The 20,756-nt window shown below is 55.4% G+C and overlaps 1 protein-coding gene across 1 annotated transcript; it reads right to left on the bottom strand.

The window, feature by feature from the left end:
- Positions 1 to 857: 857 nt before the first annotated feature.
- Positions 858 to 18,876, bottom strand: LOC106831377 (annexin A8). The gene is made up of 12 exons (XM_014841525.3): positions 18,655 to 18,876; positions 13,433 to 13,523; positions 12,184 to 12,278; positions 10,681 to 10,794; positions 9,810 to 9,900; positions 8,920 to 8,999; positions 8,384 to 8,443; positions 7,671 to 7,764; positions 7,317 to 7,412; positions 5,538 to 5,596; positions 4,302 to 4,424; positions 858 to 1,766 (listed from the first exon to the last, which is right to left on the bottom strand). The coding sequence occupies exons 1-12, from the start codon at positions 18,673 to 18,675 to the stop codon at positions 1,707 to 1,709; spliced, it is 984 nt and encodes a 327-aa protein (XP_014697011.1). The 5' UTR covers positions 18,676 to 18,876; the 3' UTR covers positions 858 to 1,706.
- Between the last annotated feature and the right edge of the window lie 1,880 nt (positions 18,877 to 20,756).

The following is a 20,756-nucleotide window of genomic DNA, read 5'->3' as shown; positions in this document are numbered from 1 at the left end:
GAAGTGCAAGTGTAAGTGGGACCCCGCTCCTGCATTTAAAGGTAAGGAAACTGAGGCTCAGGGGAGAGAGAGAGAGAGAGGAAGTGATTAGGTCAGAGTCACCGAGCCAGCACAAGGCAGGGCCAGCAACTCCCTCCCCTCTGTGTGAGCTCACAGCCCCTGCTGTTTCCACCTCGCTGTTCTGCCTTCTCCTCACTCCTGGATGTGCCCCGGCTGGCTCCAGGGGGTCGCACATGAAGAGGGAGTTTGCAAACGAGAGCATTTTCAGAGGATGCGGCCCCAAAGTGGGCTCCAGGAGGGGCAGTGGAGGGGCCTGGCACGTTTAGCTTTGACAGAGTCTTGGCAGAATATGTGAGCAGTCTCCACACATCAGAAATGTTATTGTTGGGAAGGGATAAACGCCGTGGCCCTAGATGGTAGAGTCGAGAGCAATAGGCTCTATGGGGCAGAGTCTGGCTCAGTTAAAGGAAGAACTCTACTGATGACCTGTTGGGAAAACACTGGGCAACCCAAGGAGGCCATGAGTCCCCATCACGGAGGCAGCCAAGGACAGCTGGAGCCCCCTGGGCAGATGCCCTGGAGGGGAGGCAGGCCACAGGTTGGAATAGGAGCAGATGGCCTTTAAAGCCCCCTCTAACTCTGAGATGCCAGGATCTAGGCTCTAAATCAGGAGGTGAATGGAAGGAGTCATCCCCAGGGTGACAGCAGGCACAGCTCAGTGTTCCCACAGGGAAATTCCCACCTGGGGGCTCAGTTTTGATCCCCAAAGTGTTTTTTAATCACATTTCTTTTATATCCACTGACAAATTAAATTAGTCCTACTTCAGTCACTGTTGAACATCCAAAGACACTTGAAGTAGAATGTGTAAATCTTTATTATTCTGAAACGCACAGCACAGGCATCTCAGCTTCTCCCAGTGACCAGTTCCTGTCACCATTCAGTTGGGTTAAGAGATGCTCCGTGTTCATGTCATGGGAGGAAAAATCAGCTAATTTGATCAATGACTGGAGAAGGCTGGGCCTCTTGGAGTACAGCGTCCTTGGGTCTGGACACCGATCCGTAGCTTTCTTGGTTAGTAGGACGCTGAGAGAATTTTGCTACCTATAGCCTAACATTTTTCGATGAGGCTGGTGAATGAATGTTAGTGACATCCCAGTTGGCCCGGATATATGTGTCCTTTTCTCAGCTGCCAGGAGTGTGTGCTCTGAAACAGGCTCTCACAGCCTTCTCTCTGGTTCTTGAAAGAGAAGCATATCGGCTGAGATGCTTATTAAAATTCCACATTTCCTGGTCCCTTCTCTGCAGATCCAGACTCATGGATGGGGGTGGGGCTGGGTATCCGTGTAACCTGTGCCCAAGGGACCCTGATCAACCAAGCTTGGGAAGCCCCTGTGTAAGGCAGGAAGAAAGGACCACGAGCCCCTGCAGACCCCTTTACACCAAGCCCTTTGTCAGGCTAGGTGTGTGCTGAGGTTGGCGATGTGCTGCCTCCTGGAACTGTCCTGGGAGGATGGAGGAGGGAAGTGGCCTAGGCTGATCCCTCCCCCCTGGGTTGGAAAAACTGGCTGTAAAGCACCGGAAGCTGGGAGATAGAAGACTGAAGGTCTTGCTGTGCCCCACCCCCCGCCCGCATCCATGGCCAAGGTTGAGCAAGCAGGGCCTGGTGGCTCTGGCTTCTTGGCCTTTGCTCTCGTCCTCTGAGCCTTCAGGGGTTGCCACCCACCAGGTTCAGCAGGGCGTTCTTGTAGTCGCCACTGGTGTCTTCCTGAAGACAGAAGGGACACAAGAGTTAGAAGAGGGGTGTTTGCGACACTGGCCTGCTCTGAGTTGCCTCCGTCAAGACCAATGTTCTCATTATTATTAGGAGTCTTGCTCCCTGTGGGGAGGCCTGGCGCACCCCTGTGCCGCTCCTATACCACAGGCCCCACGCTATGTCCTCCACCTTTCCTTGTTTTCCATTTCAGGCTATTCCTTTGTACCTTCTTTTGATTCTCTTAGAACGAATCACAGACACAGTTCTGCTCTTGAGTCAGGAAGGCATTTAGGCGATTCCCTTACCCCATCAGTTGCCCCAGGGCTCTTCCCTGTGATTCATTCAGGACCCAGGTGTGCCTGGCCATTCATCTATCCAACACGATCCATCACTTATTCAACACCACTATTGCAGATCAGGGAACCGGGGCTGAGAGCAGGTGCCCACTGTCACACCTGATGTTGCAGAGGGTCAGGTAGAGAGAGTCTGGGCCTTGGGCCCAGAAAGAACCTGGAACACGGCTCTATCGCTCACTGACCCCATGGCCGAGGCAAGTCCCTTCATCACTCTGCCCAGCAGCTGGCTCACGTAGGGGTCAAGCAGAGTTCATCTCCCAATAGGATAGACCCCACAGGCCCAATGGCTGAGCCCCATTTCTGTGGTCTACCAGGCCCCCTTGGCTACTAGGCAGGTCCTGATAGGACTGCTGTTTAAGGACCTGCACACAGAGCCAGAGGAACAGGAGAGGGCTTATCATCCGACTCCCTCTTTACGTGGTTGAGAAAAATGGGAGCAAGAGAGGGCACTGGATTCATCCAAGGTCACCTACTGAGTAAGTGGTAGGGCTGGGGGCTAGTTCCACTTTTCTCTGCTCTATAGTCCTTTATGTCTCATAGAAACCATCTATTCTTGAACTGTTTAGTCAAGTTTGCTTCTAAATCATTTGGGCCTGAAATTGTTTGGTTTTTTTTTTTTTTTTTTGGTGAGGAAGATTCACGCTGAGCTAACATTTGTGTCAGTCTTCCTCTATTTTGGATGTGGGATGCCTCCAGAGCATGGCTGATGAGCAAAGTAGGTCTGTGCCCAGGATCCGAACCTGCAAACCTGGGCTACTGAAGCCGAGCGTGTGGAACTTCAACCACTTGGCCACGGGGCTGGCCCCTGGGCCTGAAATTTTTAACCACATTTAAAATTTTTTTTACTACTTACAGAACAATGTTTGTAATATAGTTGTTTTTTCTAAAAATAAAACTATTCATTTTGTCTATCTTTTCAAAGGTGCGGGTATAAAATTATACATGGGATTTTTATACATTTTTCTATTAATTTCTATGCAGGAGATTTTAATGCTGGTATCACTGTTGGGAATTATTTTTGGGCTTTGATGATGTCTACAGAAAGTGGTCTATACTAAAAAGAAAATATTTGGCTAACTTATTCACAATTCTACCCAAATTTTCTTAAGTGACAGCTTGACGCAATCTCAGAGGGTGGGCTTCGTCTGTGTCTAGACCAGGGGCTCCATTATGCACTAACTAGCCTGCTAAGTCTACCTGCATCATGAGGTCTACACCTTAGGTGGGTCAAAGTGATCATTTTCACTCAGTGTTTTTGTTCTTCTGAAGTCTACCTGGAATGGTGAGAAGGAACAGAAATCCCCCCAACGCCACAGAACCGTGTATGGTTGAAGGAATTCATGACATGTGGGCTGGGAAGCCATCTCTGTGGGTGACACGGCAGTAGCCTGGGCTGGTTTGTGTCTAGCCCTCCTGTCTCTTGACAAGACTGGCTGGAAAGCCTAAAACAAACAGAGTGATTCCACCCTCCCAGCCCCCCACTGCCCCATTCTGAAACATCCTAAAGCAGAAATGTTTTTTCAAACATGTCGTAAGCTATGTGTTTCTTGGAAAGTGTAATTAACAATAGACATTTGTAGAATAACCAGAGACTTACCAGCCAGTGAAGACTCAGGGATACATTTCTCCTGATTTGACTTCTGTTCATGAAGTTGTCAAGGCCTTAATTTGCATTAAGAGCTAGAAGAGCTATTTCTCTCGAAGTTAAAGCAGTGTGATAACCACTCTGCTTTTTCTCGGCTCCAGAAGTTTCGCTAACTGGAATCTGGTTAGGCAACCCACTGGAGCCCATCTGATTTATCTCCCTAAGATTTTGCTGCCAGGACTACTTAAATCTGGATTTGAATGCTACGCCTCCGTTCCCACTAGAATATTTACTCTCGTTGACTCTTCCACTATGGTTCCTTCTGCAAGAATTCCATGTGTCATTTTCAAAGGGGCAACCACAACTCAAATGCAAAGCCAACCCTCTGAGCACGATGTACAGGGCCCTCCCCGACTCCCCTCCAGGCCTTAGCCACACGACCTCCTTGCTGATCCCTGTGCATCCCACAGGGCAATGAATGCAAGAGTGTGACACCCACCGGGAAAGGATGGACACACGTGACTTGCAACATTGGTCACAGAAACCAGGTCTCCCAGGAATGTGTCCGTTTCAAACTGGTGCTGGAATTGGAAACTCATGGCTTACCATGATCATGCTGCTGAGGGTCTTGCCGTACATCTTCTCGAATTGACACTTGATAAGATTTAAGTCGATCTCGCTCCTTGAAACAATGTTTCTTATCAGGGTCCCATCGGACGTCCCAGCTCCCTGGATAAGAGACAGCAGAAAAAAGTCACATCTCGCCTTTCCACTCCATCTCTGGGATGATGGACAAATCTGGGTCCAGCAGGCTTTCAGAGGGGATGGAGATGCAGGAACGAGCCTCTGCTTCAGCGGGGGAAGCGCTAAGAGGGATGCTTTAGCGGCTTAGGGTTTATGTCCTCACTCTCTTCTCACTCACTGCCCATGTCTCTTCCCCTCTTAGAAGCGAGGTGCCCCAACTGCAGTGCGTGCTTTGCCACACAAGACTCTAGACACAAAATACTCACTGCTCCAGAAATAAGACTTCTTCCTAGGGCAGCAACATCATGAAATTCAGCTGAACTGGCCAATTCACAAGCAGGACCTCCCCGCTCACTGTTATCTTTGCCTAGTCTCATGTCAGATAGAGCCATGTGGTCAAGGGAATCCCAAGCCCTCTCTCATTGCCTGCCAGAGAGCTTAAGGTCCTTGGTCCGGGTGGTATAAGCCACCTGGTGAGCACTGACTTCAGCCTCAGGGAATTAATTGGACTGTCTGTTTTTCAGTTTGGTTCCAGATATCAGAAATTCCACCTGATACAAATGGCAAGGGCCTCTGTTTGAGTGGCTAGTGCTGCCTTCTGAGCAACAGGCAAACCCAGATGGGCACCCATGCAGGAAAGTCAAGCCTCTGCATGCAGCCATCTCCCTCTGAACTGGTCCATCCACAGGGTGCCTTGGTTTCCTGGCCATCCTGACCTGTGCTTTCTCAAGAAGGCCACGTGGTGGGGTGAAAAGGACAACTGGACTGGCCTGGGTTCAGATCAAGGCTCTGCCAGTTCCCAGCTGTGTGACCTTGACCACGAGCCCTAGTTTCACCATCTCTGGGATGGCAGTCATGACACAGGCCTCGCAGGATTGTTGTCAAAGTTCAGGGCAGTGAACACCTGTGAATGCATCTGCTCAGGTTCAGCCTCCTCCGGACTTGCTCTGCCCTCTGAGAACTAAACCCTTCTGATTACAAGAGGCTGGGACACGAGAAGGCCCAAGTGTCAACGACAGGGGTGGCTCTGAGCTCCTTGGCTTTACACTTGGTGCCACAAAGGGTTGACAGCAGGGGCACAGAAGACGGAACAGTTACCTTCATGGCGTAGTAAAGTCGCTCCGCAAAGTAGCTGTGGAGGTTCCGGGTGCATTTCACTGGAACACAGGAAAGGTCTCTTAACAGCTAGAGACTGTAGGCGACATTGTGCACATGTTTGTTTGTTTATGTCTTGTCTCGGGTCTTAAGGGTTAGCGTTATGCACTATTTGAGGCCTATTTATTTGTGCCCTGCATAGTTTCAAAATGAGAGGCTTTGTGTCAGGTGCGGTGGGACAAGGAAGGAAGCCTGGGGCACTGGGCACAGGTCCAAGGGCACAGAGCAGGCAGGCAAAGGGTGAGCATTAAGCACACTGGGGCCCCAGGGCTGGCCTGTCAGAGCACAGCTCTGCCCAGGGCTGCTTCTGGGCTCTGACGCCCCAGAGAAAGCTCTGCTGGGAATCTAGACACTCAGCTCCAGTGAGGAGCCCCAGTTATGGCGACCCCCAGCCTCAGAGTGCCTACTTTACGTGTCATTTCTTGGCAAGGCCCCTGCAGGTCGAATTCCCCTGTGGCAAGAGGGGCTCAGCCCTGGAGCCTTGGGGCACCTAGGGGCGTCTGACCCCACACTCGCTTTTGTGGATGCTGCTTCAGAGACTCGGCATCTGGGGTAGGGGTGTAGGGGAGGCTGGAGTTTTAACCAGGGCAGCAGGAGCGTGGGCTTCGAGTGAGGCAGGCGGGGGTTCAAACCCCACCTTGATAGCACTGGGTGACTTCATCACCTGACCTCTCTGCCTTGCATTGTCCCCATCTGTGAGGTAAGGGATCTGAGTATTCAGGGAGAAACGAATAGGAAGCGCCCAGCATGGGAGGGTAGCACCGCTGTGTCCTTCACTTTTCCCTGCCCAAGGATTTTACTCAGGAGGTTGTTCAAATCGGATGCAGGGCTGACTTTGGGAGCTGAGACTGGAGCACGGGGCCTGCTTAGATGCCCCGACAGAGACTGGATTTGATCACAGCTGTCAAAGCCTGCTGGGGAGTGTCAGGTGTTGCAGTCCACCCCGAGACACAGTGGGACACATTGTGGTGCTCCCCTGCTGCTCCGCACAGAATGGGGACGGCCTAGGGTGGAGGTGGGCGCCCCAGCCCTGGGGCACTGACCTTGGCTGCACCATGGGAAGCAGGGGAGCATAAGTCCCACTGCCCCTGGGTCTCAGTTCTCCACTCTGCAATCAGTCCTCTCACTGAGCCCTCGGCTCTTGACCCCGAAATGTGCTCTTTGGGGAAGCTTCTCAACGTTCCCCAGCATCAGACCATCAATCACTCAGTTTGGACTCAAACTACACATCATCATTTCTTCAGTCAGCAACCTAGGCAGGGACCAGGCTCCTGGCTAAGGTCCAGAAAGGTGACTTTCTTCAGGGCTCCATAATCAGAACCAGAATGTTCCTTCTGTGGCTGCTGTGGGTGAGCGCAGGGCCCAGGTCTGGCATAACTCTGCAAATGTGTGCATACTTCACACACTCACACACTCTCACATACATTCACACACATGCTCATATTCACACACACACGATGTGGGCGCACAGCATTGGGTATCATGTGGGCAGCACAGAGAACCATCCCTGGCCGGACACAGTACATTGAAGACACTAGGGTCCCCCGAATAGTTCCAGTGTCCTGGGCTGAAGGGTACATGCTGAGAGTGTGGGCTGGGGTGGGTCCCTTGAAGGTGAACACAGGGATCCAGTCACTTGCTATTGTCGCCCTGGGTGCTGCCCTACCCGAGCCCCGTGGCCTGCGGACAGGCGTGGATCTGAGCACGGAGCTGCGTTCTTACCCACTGTGAGCATGGCCTCCTCCAGCGAGCCCTGGGTCTCACTCTTGATGCTGTCCTCAATGCTCTTGTTGGCGATTTTCTCATATTCCTCAAACACTGTGGACAGCAGACTTCTCTTAGGGGACACGCAGATCTCAGTGTGATGCCCCCAGCATCTCAGAGCAGAGACCACACATCAATGCGCCATCTTTGACCTCCGTTTGGTTGCTGGGGGGAGGGTCCAGGGCTCCCTGGCTCTCTCCCCAGCTCCATGACTTGACAGGGCTGCACACTGGATATTCAGTGTGAAGAGAGAGGCCCTCTGGCCGGGGTACCCCACTGTGGCCCTGACATTCCCTCCCTCCCTCCCAGTACCTCTCATCAGGTGAGTGGCGCTGCGCGTGCACAGGATGGTGATGAATTTCATCTCATCAGTCCCGCGAATCTTCTCGCCTGCTGCATACAGATCCTAGCATTGGGACATCCACAGGAAGCCAGTGAAGGAGAGCAAGAAGGCGAGGGACAGAACCCCAGCGTCCCAGGGCTGGGGCTGCAGGGTCAGCCTCAGTCCACCCCACCAGGTTGGCCTTCTCCTCTGCTTGATTATCTCTTTGACGGGGAGCTTGCTATCCCTGAGTAGTTAAAATCTCTTCTCAGTGCCCGGCCAGAAGCTGCTCCAGGACATCCCCTGTCACCCCGCTGGGACTTTGCTCTGCCTCGGGCATCTCTGAGCACTCGGCCAGCAGGCAGACCTATGAGAGAGCTGAACACACACATCTGCTCCTCGGAGGCCCGGCATCCCCAAGTTCGTGGGCTGTTCCTGCCAGGACAGAGCTTTGCTGGACCCCACCCGAGTCACTCTCCTTCCTGTTTCTGAGTCTCCCCAACACCCTTACTTTCCTCCTCAAACACCAGAGGGTAAAGGCCTCCAGAGAGCTGAGCTGGGTCCCACCTTAGCATCAAAGAAAACCCCCACAGGCAGAGGGGCTGGAGGAAGCTCCTGGGCATTAGCCCCTGGAGTCTAGATGGCCAAGGGTGGGCCAGGTGGCCAGCAGGGCAGAAGCTGCTGAGGGTATGTGTGGCCTCACCTGTGCATCTTGGAGGGCCAGTCCTGGGTCCACAAAGCCGCTCACGTCATCCCTGCTGCCCTAAGAATGGAGGAGGCAGCTCTGTAAGGCGGGCTGGCCGCCCAGAGGAGCCAGGGCAGAGGGGGAGCCGGGCAGGAGGGCAGGCGGGGCTCTGCGGGCCTTGAGCAAAGCCAGTTATCCTCCTCAAGCCTCAGTTCCCTCATCTGTGAAATGAGAGTAGGAAGGGCCGCCTCACAGGGAGCCGGGGGATTTGGTGAGGTAAGGGAAGCCCCGTGCCTGGTCTGGGGCTTGGTGGGAAGGACCTGCTCAGTGACGGGCACTCCCCACCACTTCCAGGGTGCCCTCAGGTGGCTGCATCAGGAGAGACATGAGGCTCTGCAGTGAGAGCCCTGCGACCACTCTGAGATGTCCCCAGTGAGCCCAGGCTACGCCCTTGTCCCCACCCACCCCAGCAGCTTTGCCCAAGAGCTGCTCCCCGAGACCCAGCTGTTAGGATCCCCCAGACCAGGGGCTGCCAGGAGCCTAGGCTGGGATACCTGCAGGAGGCACACCAGGATCCTCTCCAGGTAGCCGCTGGTGTCTGCTTGGATGTCTTCCTCCAGGCTGGACCCGTAGTCTGCAGGGAAACAGGACCAGGAGGCAAAGACTTACTTTCCTCCTCCCAGGGCCTACCCAGGGCCTGATTTTCTCCTCCCAGTCCTGCTTCCCATGCTTCTCCAGATTAAGGGAAGGACAAGTCCTTGGTGCAGGGAGTGGACACACTGCCCAGGTGTCTGAGTGGCAGAGGCTCCATCATCTGGTGGTCGTTCAGAACTAGGAAGTGACATAGTCTGCCAACCCAGCTTGAAGCACAAAAATGGGCCAGGTCAGAGAGCCCGGCCAGAGGCTGCCGACCGAGCTCCGTTTCATCTTGTGGTTTCACAAAGCAGAACCTTCAGGCAGACTCCCCACCAGGCAGCGTGCATGGAGGATGGGCTGGCCTCTGCTTGTCTTGCATCCCGTAGATTCCACGATAGCTGGCCTGCAGTCCACAGCCCCCTTGCATCAGGGCCCTTCACGGTCCCCTAGGTCAGCCTGCGCCAGGCCAGGAAGGAGCCAGCCCCATCCACTGCTGACATAGCCCGTGGCCCAGAGAGTTGCCACACATTCGAGGGCAGAGGGGTTAGGGGGTGCACGCCCCTCTCCCCAGCAGCCCGTGGGCTTAGAGGGCTTGGAGATGGAGCCTGAGTTATGTCCAATCTCACTCACAGGCATAGGACTTGGCACACAGTAGGTGCTTGTAATCCATGTGTGGAAAATCCCAGAAAAGTCCCTTTCCAACGTGGTCCAGTACACTGCTTGTCCCTTGTCCCCTTCCAGGCTGCCAAAGCTTGTGCCCGTTCCCAAGCGAGGCTTTAACTCAGGCCCCGCACCCTCCCTCTCTTACCCTCCTCGTAGGCCTTCATTATCTCCCGCAGCTGGTTCTTGGTCCGAGAAGCCAGGATTTCGATGATGACGCCCTCTTTGGTTCCTAAGCCCTGCGGATAGAAACCTCTGCCTACTGGAGAGCCCTGCCTGCGCCCTCCTGCTCTGTCCACACCCCCTTTCGTCAAGAAGCAAAAAGAAGAGCCTCAGGAAGAAGCGGTCACAGCCCTGCCCGACTCCGATGGGGCCTCTCCTGGAGGACGTTCCTGCAGGAAATCACCCACGTTTGTCTCTGGTGGTGGATGCTGTGGGCAAGTGAGTGATGGCAAAGCTCTTTCTCAGCTCTGCCCTCCATAGCTGGGTGGGCTCGAGAACAACACTCCACCTCCCTGAGCCTACGGGTCCTCATCAGTAGGCGGGGATGATAAGCCGCCCTCACCCTGAAGGTGGATTAGAGATAAGGGATGTAAAACGCCTGGCGCATTCACACAGTAAGTGTCCTCTCAATGGAGATGATTATTGTTGCTGGGTCCCCATTCCCTCCTAGTCATCTGCAAATGCAGGAGTGGTGGGAAGTGACGGGAAATCAAGGGACTGGGCCCGAGACTGCAGAGGTGGGTGTGTCTAATGTCTGCACACCTGGCTAGTGATGTCCTGAGAAGACTGATTGTGGCTTCATCAAGGCCAGTTGGTCCTGTGTCTGGTGGCAGTGTGAGCAACAGGCTGCAAGGCCACTGGGCTCAGCCAAGGTCCAGGTGCCATTCCAATGATGGCTCACAGGGAGCTCAGAGCTCCCGGGGCCGGGTGCTCTTGGGAAAGGAGTCCAGGCATCGCTCCTCCACCCGGTCCTTGCGGGCATTTCTGCTCCTTTGCCACCCCACCTGCTTAGTTACCTTCATGGCGTCGTGCAGCTCCTTGGCTTCGTATCTGTACGGCAGGTACATGAGGGCGACGATGAGCCTCTCAAACTTGCCACTCAGCTCCGACTTCAAGGTCTCGGTGAGATCCTAATGCAGGAACAAGGAAGGTCATGATCTGTACGCTGCGCCCACGTGTGTGCAGGCAGCAGGATGGGGGTCAGCCCCAGGTGCTCCGGCTGGATTCCCAAGTGGGCTCTTCCACGCGCTGGTGCTGGCTGGGCTTTCTCGGTCCAGCAGCTTAGCCTCTCTAAGTATCATTACCCTCAACTGCAAGATGGAGCTAATGGTACTCCTGCCTTATCCCGCTGCTTAGGGGATTGGCAGAGAGAGGTGTGTGGCTCAGCTCAGCTCAGCTCTGGGCACAGTGCTGGGCACATCGTAAGCCTGAAATACGAGTTCGTCCTTGGTCACCATCAAATCTCCGGCACTTAGCCCCTGGCACTCAGGAAATGTGTGAATGAATTAAGGAGTCCATCCCACACGTGTCTCCATCCCTTAGCACTTGTAGACAAGAAGCCACGAGGCCACACCCAGCTGGTCTATCTGCACCTTGCACCAAAGGACCAGGAGCCTTGTCGGACCTAGATTTACATCCCAACCTCATGGCTTACAGGCTCTGGGATCTTGGGCAACTTACTCAACCTCTCAGAACATCAGTTTCCTCTAATGGTGCATGCAAAGAATAATGCACAGTTGTGAAGATTAAGAGAGAGAAATTATTTAAGAAAGAAATTATTTAAGAAAAAGCACACTGACTTCTCCCATGGAATGTTTGGGCTTCCTCACTCATCTTACTGTGTTAACTCTCTGATGTGTGCTGACGGAGGCTTCCAGGAAGCGAGGCTGTGCGTGCATTTACTCCTGGGTGACCTAGAACCCAGTGCCCGCTCTGTGCTGGAGGTGGTGGAGAGCGGGAGGGGAGACAAAGGGTCCAGGCTGCGTGCCCGCCGCCTTTTGAGTTCTGGTGCAACAGGAAGAAGGCCTGGGCACAGCAGCTCCGACATAAAGAGAGAGTCCCAAACCACAAGACAGAGGGGAGCTGGCCTGCGTCTCTGGCACATGGGGAAGAGAAGGACATTCCAGGCTTAGGGAACAGCACAAGCAGAGCACAGCGTGGGGAAAAAGAGCTCACAGCTGGGGGGATGGGGCTGTGGAGTAGTTGTGAAGGAGCCCAGTGCGAGAGACGGTGGGTAAGGAGGGTGAGCCAGATGCAGAAGGCAGGACACCAAGCCAGGAGCGTGGGGAGCCACAAGGAAGTTTTCCGATAAAACATGGGATGTTTGGTTAAATTTGAATGTCAGGTAAATAATGAATACTTTTTTAGTCTAAGTATGTCCCTTATGCCCCATGTTTCCAGTGGGCTGGTGTCTAGACAGGGGCCTCATCCAGAACGGAGCTGCCTCCCAGGCTGTCTCTGGCAGCAGCACCCCCCGACTGCCCGCAGCACACCTGCCCCCGCCCCCAGCCCCCCTTTACCTTGCCGAACTGGGCCTTGAAGGACTTGGCGATCTGCTGCCGCTGCGCGTTGCTTCTCCTCGTGAGCACGTCAGTGATGGCCTGCTCGTTGGTCCCTGCAATGGTGCACGACATCAGCACCCCACTGCCCCCAGGGGGCTGATGAGGGCTGGGGAAGAGGGAGTGCAGTTGCTTGGCAGCCAAGCAGTGGGGACATACCACCTGGATAGCTCCAAAACTTGGTGATTTTCATGGTGTAGACAAGACACCTAGACAGAAAATCTGTCCACATCTGTCCACCCCCCACCCACACGGTGCTGGGGTATGGCCCTGGCGCAGCCTCGCGGTGGTAGAATCTGGGGGCCCTCCGGTCATCTGATCTGCTCTGGATGTCACCTGGGGCCTTTCGAGCTTGGAAAGTGAGACCTCCCGCCCTGACTGCCCTTGTGCTGGTGGCAGTGGGGGAAGGTCGGGACCGAGGGTCCAGAAAACGGGATCTGAGTATCGGCCCATTAGCCGACTGGGCAACCTGCCTCACCTCCCCAAGCCTCCGTTTTCACCTTTGGGAGGTGGAGATAACAGTAAGGATTTCACAGGAAACAGAGGACAGGAACATGCTTTCTAGGCTCATCCAGGAATGGCGGTTCTCGTTAACGCCCCAATTTACCAGTCAGAGCCAGCTAATGGGTAAATCTGCCTGGGGCGACAGCATGAGGGGTTTCTGGGCAGGGGGATGGCTTCAGGCCAGCCCTTTCCTGCTCACAGGAATGCAGATACTGGAGACAGGAAGGAGCCTGTCCTGTGGCCAGCTGAAGCTGAGCAGGGAAAAGCTGCAGACCCTGTGTGATGCCCCCTGGACCAGTTCAGCCCCTCAAAACTCCCAGCGTCACCCCATCCAAGATTCACAGCAACACGCAGGCTCCAGAGTTCTTGGGGACTTTCAGGAGTGAGAGTGAGAAAGCTCAGCCTCAGTGAGGTGAAGTGGCTTGCACAAGGACACACAGGAACACACAGAGGTGGCCTCCCCCTCCCCACCCCCAGAGCTCAGGGAGGCACAACTGCCTTCCCCCTCTCCAGTTTTGGAGGGTGGGTGTAGACCAGTGCTGGGGAAGGCGGGACCCATGTGATCCTCTGGGTGGATGCTGGAAGTTGGTCTCAGAGGATTATGAGGTGACCCCTGGCATCCCCTCTCCAGAGGGGACTTGAGCAGAGTGGGCAGAGCCCCAGAGAGCCGCAGTGCTCCCGGGCAAGGCCACAGACACCCACTCACCGATGCCCTTCATGGCTTTGTAGAGGGTCTCCGCGTCAGGATCCGGGTTGAAGTGGGGGCTGCCCTTCACTGCAACGCCCTCCTGTTCGATCTGCAAGAGAACCCAGGCCTGCTCAAGGCGGGAAGTTGGGGAGGCCAGCACGGGCTCCTGGCCTGCCTCAAAGTCCACCCTAGTGGGTGAGGACCAGCTCTGCCCCTGCAGGCCAGTGGCTGAGCCTCTAGTCCTCCCGGGCCTGCCTGGCTTGGCCCCTCCTGCCCATCCACGTTGGGTGAGGGAAGGTCAGAGGGGTCCTTCCTGGTTCAGGGCCACAGCTTCTGGATGTGATGTTTCCAGCAGATGTGTGCTGAGAAAGGGCGCCTTTGTCCGCTTGGCCCCAAGTTGTCATATGGCCCATTCACCTTGGGGCCACAGAGGCCCCACCTGCCTGTTAGCCGCCTTGGCCAAGGGGAGGCCCATCCTGCCAGCTCGGCCCTCAGGCTGGCAGGAGGGCCTACTGAGGGGGACTCAGGCAGGGCCAAGCTGGTCCACACCACCTGCCACCCTGAGATGGAATCCCAGCTCTCAGTGCCGATTCCATCCTCGGGGAGTCAGACCATGCTGGCAAAGACCTTGAAGGTGGCCACCGTGGCCATTCCCAGAGTGGCCATGCTCACTGTGGGGACAGCAAGAAGAGGGTGTAGAGCCTAGACTCTCACCTCTGGTGTTGGGAGGAGGGAAGAACCAGGAGGAAGTCCTGGGACTGTGGGGCTGGCCTGAGAAAGGACCAGCAGTTGCTTGGGGGAGCATCCGTCAGAGTCCAGCAATGATTTTATTGGGGTGACAGGGCACAACAATTACCATGTATGTGTTCCTAGCCACCTGGTTGTCTTCAGAAGGGTCCCGCCTGGACCTGCAGGTTTCCCCTCCCCATTCTGGCCAGGCAGGTTCTTGGATCTTTTGTGATGAGACTCCTGAGGCCTGGGAGGAGGTTTCCCTGGGGTGATGGGAACTTGAATCGAGAAGTGGAGGGCACTGCAGAGTGCAGGGGCTGTCAGAGAATGTGAATGGCACTGCATCCTTTGGAGGTGGCTTTCTCGGGGTGGGGCAGACCTGAGTAGGGAACCTACTTGCTGACTGAGGAAGGTGGGGGCACCCTGAGAGGCTGTAGTCTGCCCAGCCTGGCTGTGCGGGGTCGCTGGTTCCCGTCTGGGGGCTGTGGGATTGCCATGTCTCCTCCACAGAACAGTCTCTTGGTTAACAGGTTAGCACCAGCCAGAGCCACAGCTGGCAGGGAGAAGCCCTGGCCCTGGGGCACGGGCTCTGCATCAGGCTGGTGCAGCCAGTGCCATCTGGGGGCCGGCAGCAGGCCCAGCCACCCCCAGCTCCTCTAGCACTGTGGACAGGCAGCGGGAAGGACAAACCCAGGCAAGCTATAGGACAATGAGCTGAACGTGCTGCTTCAAATGCATGCAGACAAGGCTGGGAGCCAGGCATGGTTTGAGCTCAATCTGCCCTCTTCCTGAGAAGTGGGGACTTACAAGAAGAAGAGAGCCAGAGCAATGAGCTGAGCATCTTGACAGCTCAGGGCCTTTGCACATCCACAGGCTCTTTGGGGGACAGAGGGTTGGGTTTAGGAAAGTTGCACGGTGTTTTGGAAATTGTGATATCAACCAGATAACCAAAGTCCCCAGGCCCTTGACTTCCACTCCTCTAATCCAGGGCTTGCCTCAGGACACTTAGACTTGTGCCCTGCAGAATTTCTCAGATGCAAATGAACAATCCCTCTTAAGTATGAGTTTTTGGGAAAGGAATTATAGGGGAGCGGAGGGAGATTGGAGATGGGCATTGAATTTGAGAGAGACTCGGAGAGCCTTCAAATGGAAGGAAGTTTAGTCCCATTGAACTTGGTCTCCCACTCACCTGTTTACTCCTTCTACCTGCTCCTCATCCACACACCTACTTTCCCCTCTACCCACCCACCAACTCACTCATTCTTTCATCTATTCATCCATTCTCCACCCAGATGCCCAACCACTGCATCCATCCATCCATCCATGCATCCTTCCTTCCATCCACCTATCCATCCATCCATTTATCCATCCATCCATTTATCCATCCATCCTTCCTTCCTTCCACCCTTCTATCCATCCATCTATACATCCATTCATCCATCCATCCATCCATCCATCCATCCACCCATCCTTCCATTCAAGCCCTGGATTAGGTACTGAAAATACAGAGCATTCCCATCCATAGTATATCTGTCAGGATATTTCTTTTGAGTAAGAGGTAAGAAGTCCTTTTATATCCTTTGCTTGAATTTCAACTGTGTGATGACAGATTTTCCTATCTCATTTCTTAGCATCACGTTTCAGGGCAGAAGTTGTTAGAAATAATTCCTTGTGGAAATTCCATCCCAAGAGCCTGTGCAGTTCAGATGTTGCCCAATTGTGTGCATGCATACACTGTATCCCTTGTTTGTGGAGTCATGAGCTGCTGTTACTACCGTTAGTGATTTGAGCACCACCTACGGGCCAGGCCCTGTGTGCTAGATGCTTTAGATGTACACTCATCTCCTTGACTTCTCCGACAGTTGCGCCAGGTAAGTATGAATGCCCCATTTTACAGGCATGGGCACTTGTCAAAGCTACACAACTAGTAACTGTTGGTGCCAGGACTTAACCCACAGCCTGACTCAGAAGCTGAGCTCTTTTTCGCCTCTCCCACTCTGTTGATGACTCAACCTTTTCCAGACTATGAGTCTTCCTGGAACTCTTCCCTGAAGGAACCCTCGCCCACAGGAACACAGGTCAGTGGGGAGCCTGGGGGGCATCTCAGTTCTCACTGCTAAGCTCTGGGGGCCACCCAGGAGGGGCTTTCCCCTGCTCTCAAGGTGGCACCCCGGGGGCCGTGCAGCAGTGACTGACCAGGCTGTATGGCTGAGTCACCATGGAGCGGCCCATCCAGCAGGTCTGAGGTTTGACTAGGGTGGCAGCGTTTGTACACAGCTCCCTGGGGGGTTGTGATTTTGCTGCATTGAGAAGCTTCAGCCTCACTCCCACTCCATGGTTTTAGGGGAAAAACAAAGGACAATTTTCTGGGAATTAGACCCCTGGGTATCAGTGTGGCGCGGTGGAGCTCAGGTCTTTCTGTCTGAGACCCGCCGGCTGTTGGAGGAAGGATCTGCCTGGGCTCCCCCTGGGTCTTGCCCAGAGCGGGCTAGTCCAGACAGGAGCATTTTCACTGAAGGGGTGACTCAGCCCAGCCCATGACTCTACATCGATAAAGTGTTCTGTGATGGTCACAGTGGGGTGGCCACGCCTTTGCCTCCCTCCATCACGGGGCTGCCCAGAGCACCTGTGAGACAGGCTTTGTGTCTACAAGGGAGGCCCAGACGCCCTACCCTGCAGACGGGCGCCCCCTAGCTGATTTTTCAACCCCCTTCAGTCCTCGTTCTGGTCCAATTGGTGCCCAGAGGACATTTGGTCCTTACTGGCAGCTCAGCCAGTCACAGGAGGGGTCTACCTGTGATCTAGCTGCCCCAAGCCACTCTCCCAGGGGGGTGGGGGAGGCGAGGCCCACAGACTTTGGGCTTTGGAATGAGGCTTCTCAGATCCTAACTCAGACTCTAATACTCGTGTGGCAACCTTGGGCACTCACTTCGCCTCCTGGTGCCTCAGTGTCCTCTTTTGTGGGTAAGGATTTTGGCATCTAAATGGTAGAGATATCGAGAGGCTTAAGTGAAATGTTGATGTGAGGTGCTTAGAGGAATGTCTGGCCCACAGTCCACGCCCAGTGAACGTCACCGTTATTCCACCAGGTTGACCAGGTCCCTGTGAGAGGTTTCCGCCTGCCTGGCTGGGTGGGGCCCAAGGCTGGGCCTTCACCGCTGCCGCACTGGGAGCCAGGCCCAAAATGAGGCCGCCTCGGCCAGCTGCTGACTTTGGAAAATGCCCAGCGCTGGGATCTTCCTGCCACGTCTGCCTCCCCTAAGGCTTGTTCCCACCAGCAAAGATGAAACTGGAGGCCGCCCTGGCCCCTTGACCTGTCCTGGCTACTTCACTAGAGGCCAGATGGCCACCCCGCCTTGCCCCTGACTTCCTTTCTGTCCCACCTGTCCGGGCCCATCATGTTCTGAATCTGAGGGCCCCTGGGTTGTGACATTTGTGACAAAGACTTCCTGAAGCAGGATCGTCTGGGTCATCCACTAAGGCTCACAGAGAGGCTGGGGGCGGGGGCGGGGGGAGACTCTAGTTCACGCTAGACCTCCACTTGCTGGCCGTGGGACCCAGCTAGTCACTTGGTGTCTCTGAGCCTCAGTTTCCTCCTCTGTGAAATGGAAAGAGCAGCCCTGAAGTCCCAGGGCCACCTGGGCATGAAATGAAGGGAGGTATGGAGACCACACGGCATTGTGCCTGCCCAGGAGAGGTCATTTGCTCAGCATCCTTGTCCCCTTTTTGTGTGTTCAACTCCTTAGCAGGAAATGGCCTCAGACTCAAACTCAGAGGAAACACGCCGGAGATCTGTTCATTCGGCTGGGATGTGGGAGACGGGGGGACAGGCTTGTGTGATGGGTCCTCCAACATGGGCCTATTCAATCAGGGTGCTCTCCAGCTCAAGGCCCTTCAATGGCTCCCCATGGCTCTTCAGGTAAGGCCTGAGCTCCTTAGCCTGCTCTGCGAGGCTCTTTAGGACGAGGGCCTGCCTGCTTCTCCAGGTACATCTCCCCCCACCCTCTGCCTTCCCACCCAGGGCCTTCAAGCCGGGCCCTCAAGCCGGAGATGGGCTACTTCTCTCCAAAGCCAAGCTTCCCACTCTTCTGGGCCTTTGCACGTACTGTTCCCTCTGCAAGGAATCACCTGTCTGGTTCTCCCCAAACACACGCATGTGCACACACGCCATACACACACACGCCATACACATAGGGCTCAACCCATGATTCTCTCTAGCTTTGAGTAGCCTGACCCCTCCCTGCAGGGGTTTTTCCTCTGGGCTCCTCCAGCCCCTCAGCTCTGTCCACCAGCCTAGCACCCTCCTGTGCATTTCAAAGTTTTCTTTATCAAATTGCTCATGTCCCCTGGCCACGAGTGCCTCCAGGGCTGGGGCGGTTTCTTCTTGTCTTCCTCCCTAGAGGCAAGGCAGCAGCAAGTGTTGGCTGAGCTTATCTCTTTCTTGTCTCTCTCTCTCTCTCCCAACACCGTGCAGGAACCCTCCACCCTGCCTCTGCTTGCTCCGCACTTACCCAGGCTTTCCACCAGGCCATCTCGATCACCTCGCAGCCGTCTGTCCTCCGGGAGCTAAAGAGACACCGTCAGCGCTCCCTCCACTGGAGATTCCTCAGGCCCAGTCCTGGCCGGCTGCGTGCAGAGGAGCAGGCCGCTGGGTTGGGTGTGGTGGCGGAAGCGGGTCCCAGGCCCCACCCAGCGCCACTCCTGCCTCCATGCCCGCCCCCTGGGCTTGGCCTGGCTTCAGGTCCCTCCTGTGACTCCCAGGCCCCACCCAGGCACTGCCCAGGCCTGCCCTGTGGAATTCTGCCACTCACCGCCACATGTTTGGGCTGTGGCTGTTATGCACGCAGACTGGAAACTCTGAGTCTCAACCTTTGAAAGCCACACTTAGGGAACACGGCTGTAGTTTCCTGGGGTCTTGGCGAGACCTGATCTTTAGGATCAGGAATGATACCAGCTAGCATCGCTTTCATTTATGGCACAGCTCCCACTCAATTAACAACACAACAGGGAGCTCGGCAAAGGACCAGAAATTAACAGCGGCCTCTGCTTCTTGGGGTGTCTCTGTGTCTTTTCAATCACTCTGTCCCTCTGTCTCCGGTAGTCTTCGCCACAGCCCTAAGCAGGGTGAGTTCCGTGCCTCAGGTAAGAAACGGAGGCTCCAGTGTTTGGACAAAACGTATCTGAAGGAATCACATTTCCCAGGAGAAGCAGAGCCGCTCCCCCCAGGATCCATGGACTGGCCTGCTCTTTGCTGGGCCCCGCAGGGCCCACCGGCTGCCGAGGAAGGAGAAATGTCCCTGGAAGAGGTTAATTTTTTCTTCTCTGGAATCTGCCCTTCCTGGGGTGCCTGCCTAGAATGTTCTGCAGCTCCTCCCTCCCCACCACCATCACGGTGCGTAACCGCCCTTCTGTGCAAACACCATGCCTCCAGGACTCCCTGGCGCCCCTCCATCCCGAGGGAGGCTCCCATGGGCTTCCAGAACCCCCATGGCTCAAGACCCGAGGGAAAAACAGCTCCCTGGTAGCATGATTGTTTCACATCCAGTGAAGCCCTGTCAGAGAAACGGATAAGAGTTGGCCCCTGATGCAAACCCTTCCAGTTTCCCGACCCTGGGTCCAGCACTCTTTGCTTTCCACGCACAGTGTCCTTGGGCTGTTCCTTCTGGAAGTGTGGGCTGGTGTGGGTGAGGACAGAGCTGGGACAGCATGCAGAGGGAGGGGAGGTAGCCGTGCCCTGGGAGCAGCCACTGTCCAGAGCTGCTGGGAGAACTGGAGCACCATCACCGCATAGCGCTGTGACATGCCACCACAGGAGGCAGGTTACTGCCCGCCTCCAGCCACACGGACTGGGAAAGGGCCTGCTCTGGGCCTTTGGGCGCCTGCACTCCCCACCCTTCTTGGGGGCCCTTTGGGCCAGAACTGAGATGCCCTCTTGGCAAGCCTTTCTCAGGCCCTCAGCCACTGGTCATGCCTATGTGCACGTTGAGGAGCCCCCGTGGCAGGCTGGAAGTGCAAGTGTCTGGGGAGTGGGGACCCTTCGGGGGGCTCTGGCCAAAGTCTGTTAATGAGGATGGCTCTAGGTAGGTCACCACGGTGTGGTGGGCCTCGGGCAGAGCCCAGAGAGAGATGCTGGACCCTGAGACCAAGACAGGCCACAGAGCTTGGTGCAGAGAGAATGCTAGACATGGCCCTGTCCTCCGAGGATCTGCAAGGTGCAGCGACCCAGTGAGGTCCCAGGAGAAGACCAGTCCCTCCATGGCCTGCCCTCCATACCCCAAACCCCCTCAAGCTCTCTTCTCAGGCCCTGTTCTGCCCAGATCCTGCAGCTAGGACGTCACCGTCTTTTCCAAGCTCAGACCTTGCTTGGCTTCCAGGATACCCAGCCCCCTTGCCATTCTTTTCCATCTCTTTTCCACCCACCTAACTGTCCCCAGGACTCCTTCCTGGGCCTTCTGTTCTTCTTCCTCAGCAGTGGGGGTTCTGAACTTTGGCCGCCCTGTGGGATCACCTGGGCACCTCCCGCCTCAGAGACAAGAGCCTTGAGGCCCCATCTGCTCCTGCAGGCTCTCCTTGGCTCAACAGCCCCATCCTGGGATCATCCATCGGGTCCCAC

The sequence above is a fragment of the Equus asinus genome, chromosome 2, assembly GCF_041296235.1.
Source record: "Equus asinus isolate D_3611 breed Donkey chromosome 2, EquAss-T2T_v2, whole genome shotgun sequence".
Classification (NCBI taxonomy): domain Eukaryota; kingdom Metazoa; phylum Chordata; class Mammalia; order Perissodactyla; family Equidae; genus Equus; species Equus asinus.
This window is presented reverse-complemented; position numbering and strand designations above follow the sequence as displayed.

Coding starts and splice junctions, on each gene's coding strand:
- LOC106831377 (XM_014841525.3), bottom strand. CDS start 18,675: ATGGCCTGGTGGAAAGCCTGG. Junction 4,425..5,537: donor GACTTTACTACGCCATGAAG/GTAACTGTTCCG, acceptor TCTCTTATCCAG/GGAGCTGGGACGTCCGATGG. Junction 1,767..4,301: donor CCCTCAGCAGCATGATCATG/GTAAGCCATGAG, acceptor TTCTGTCTTCAG/GAAGACACCAGTGGCGACTA.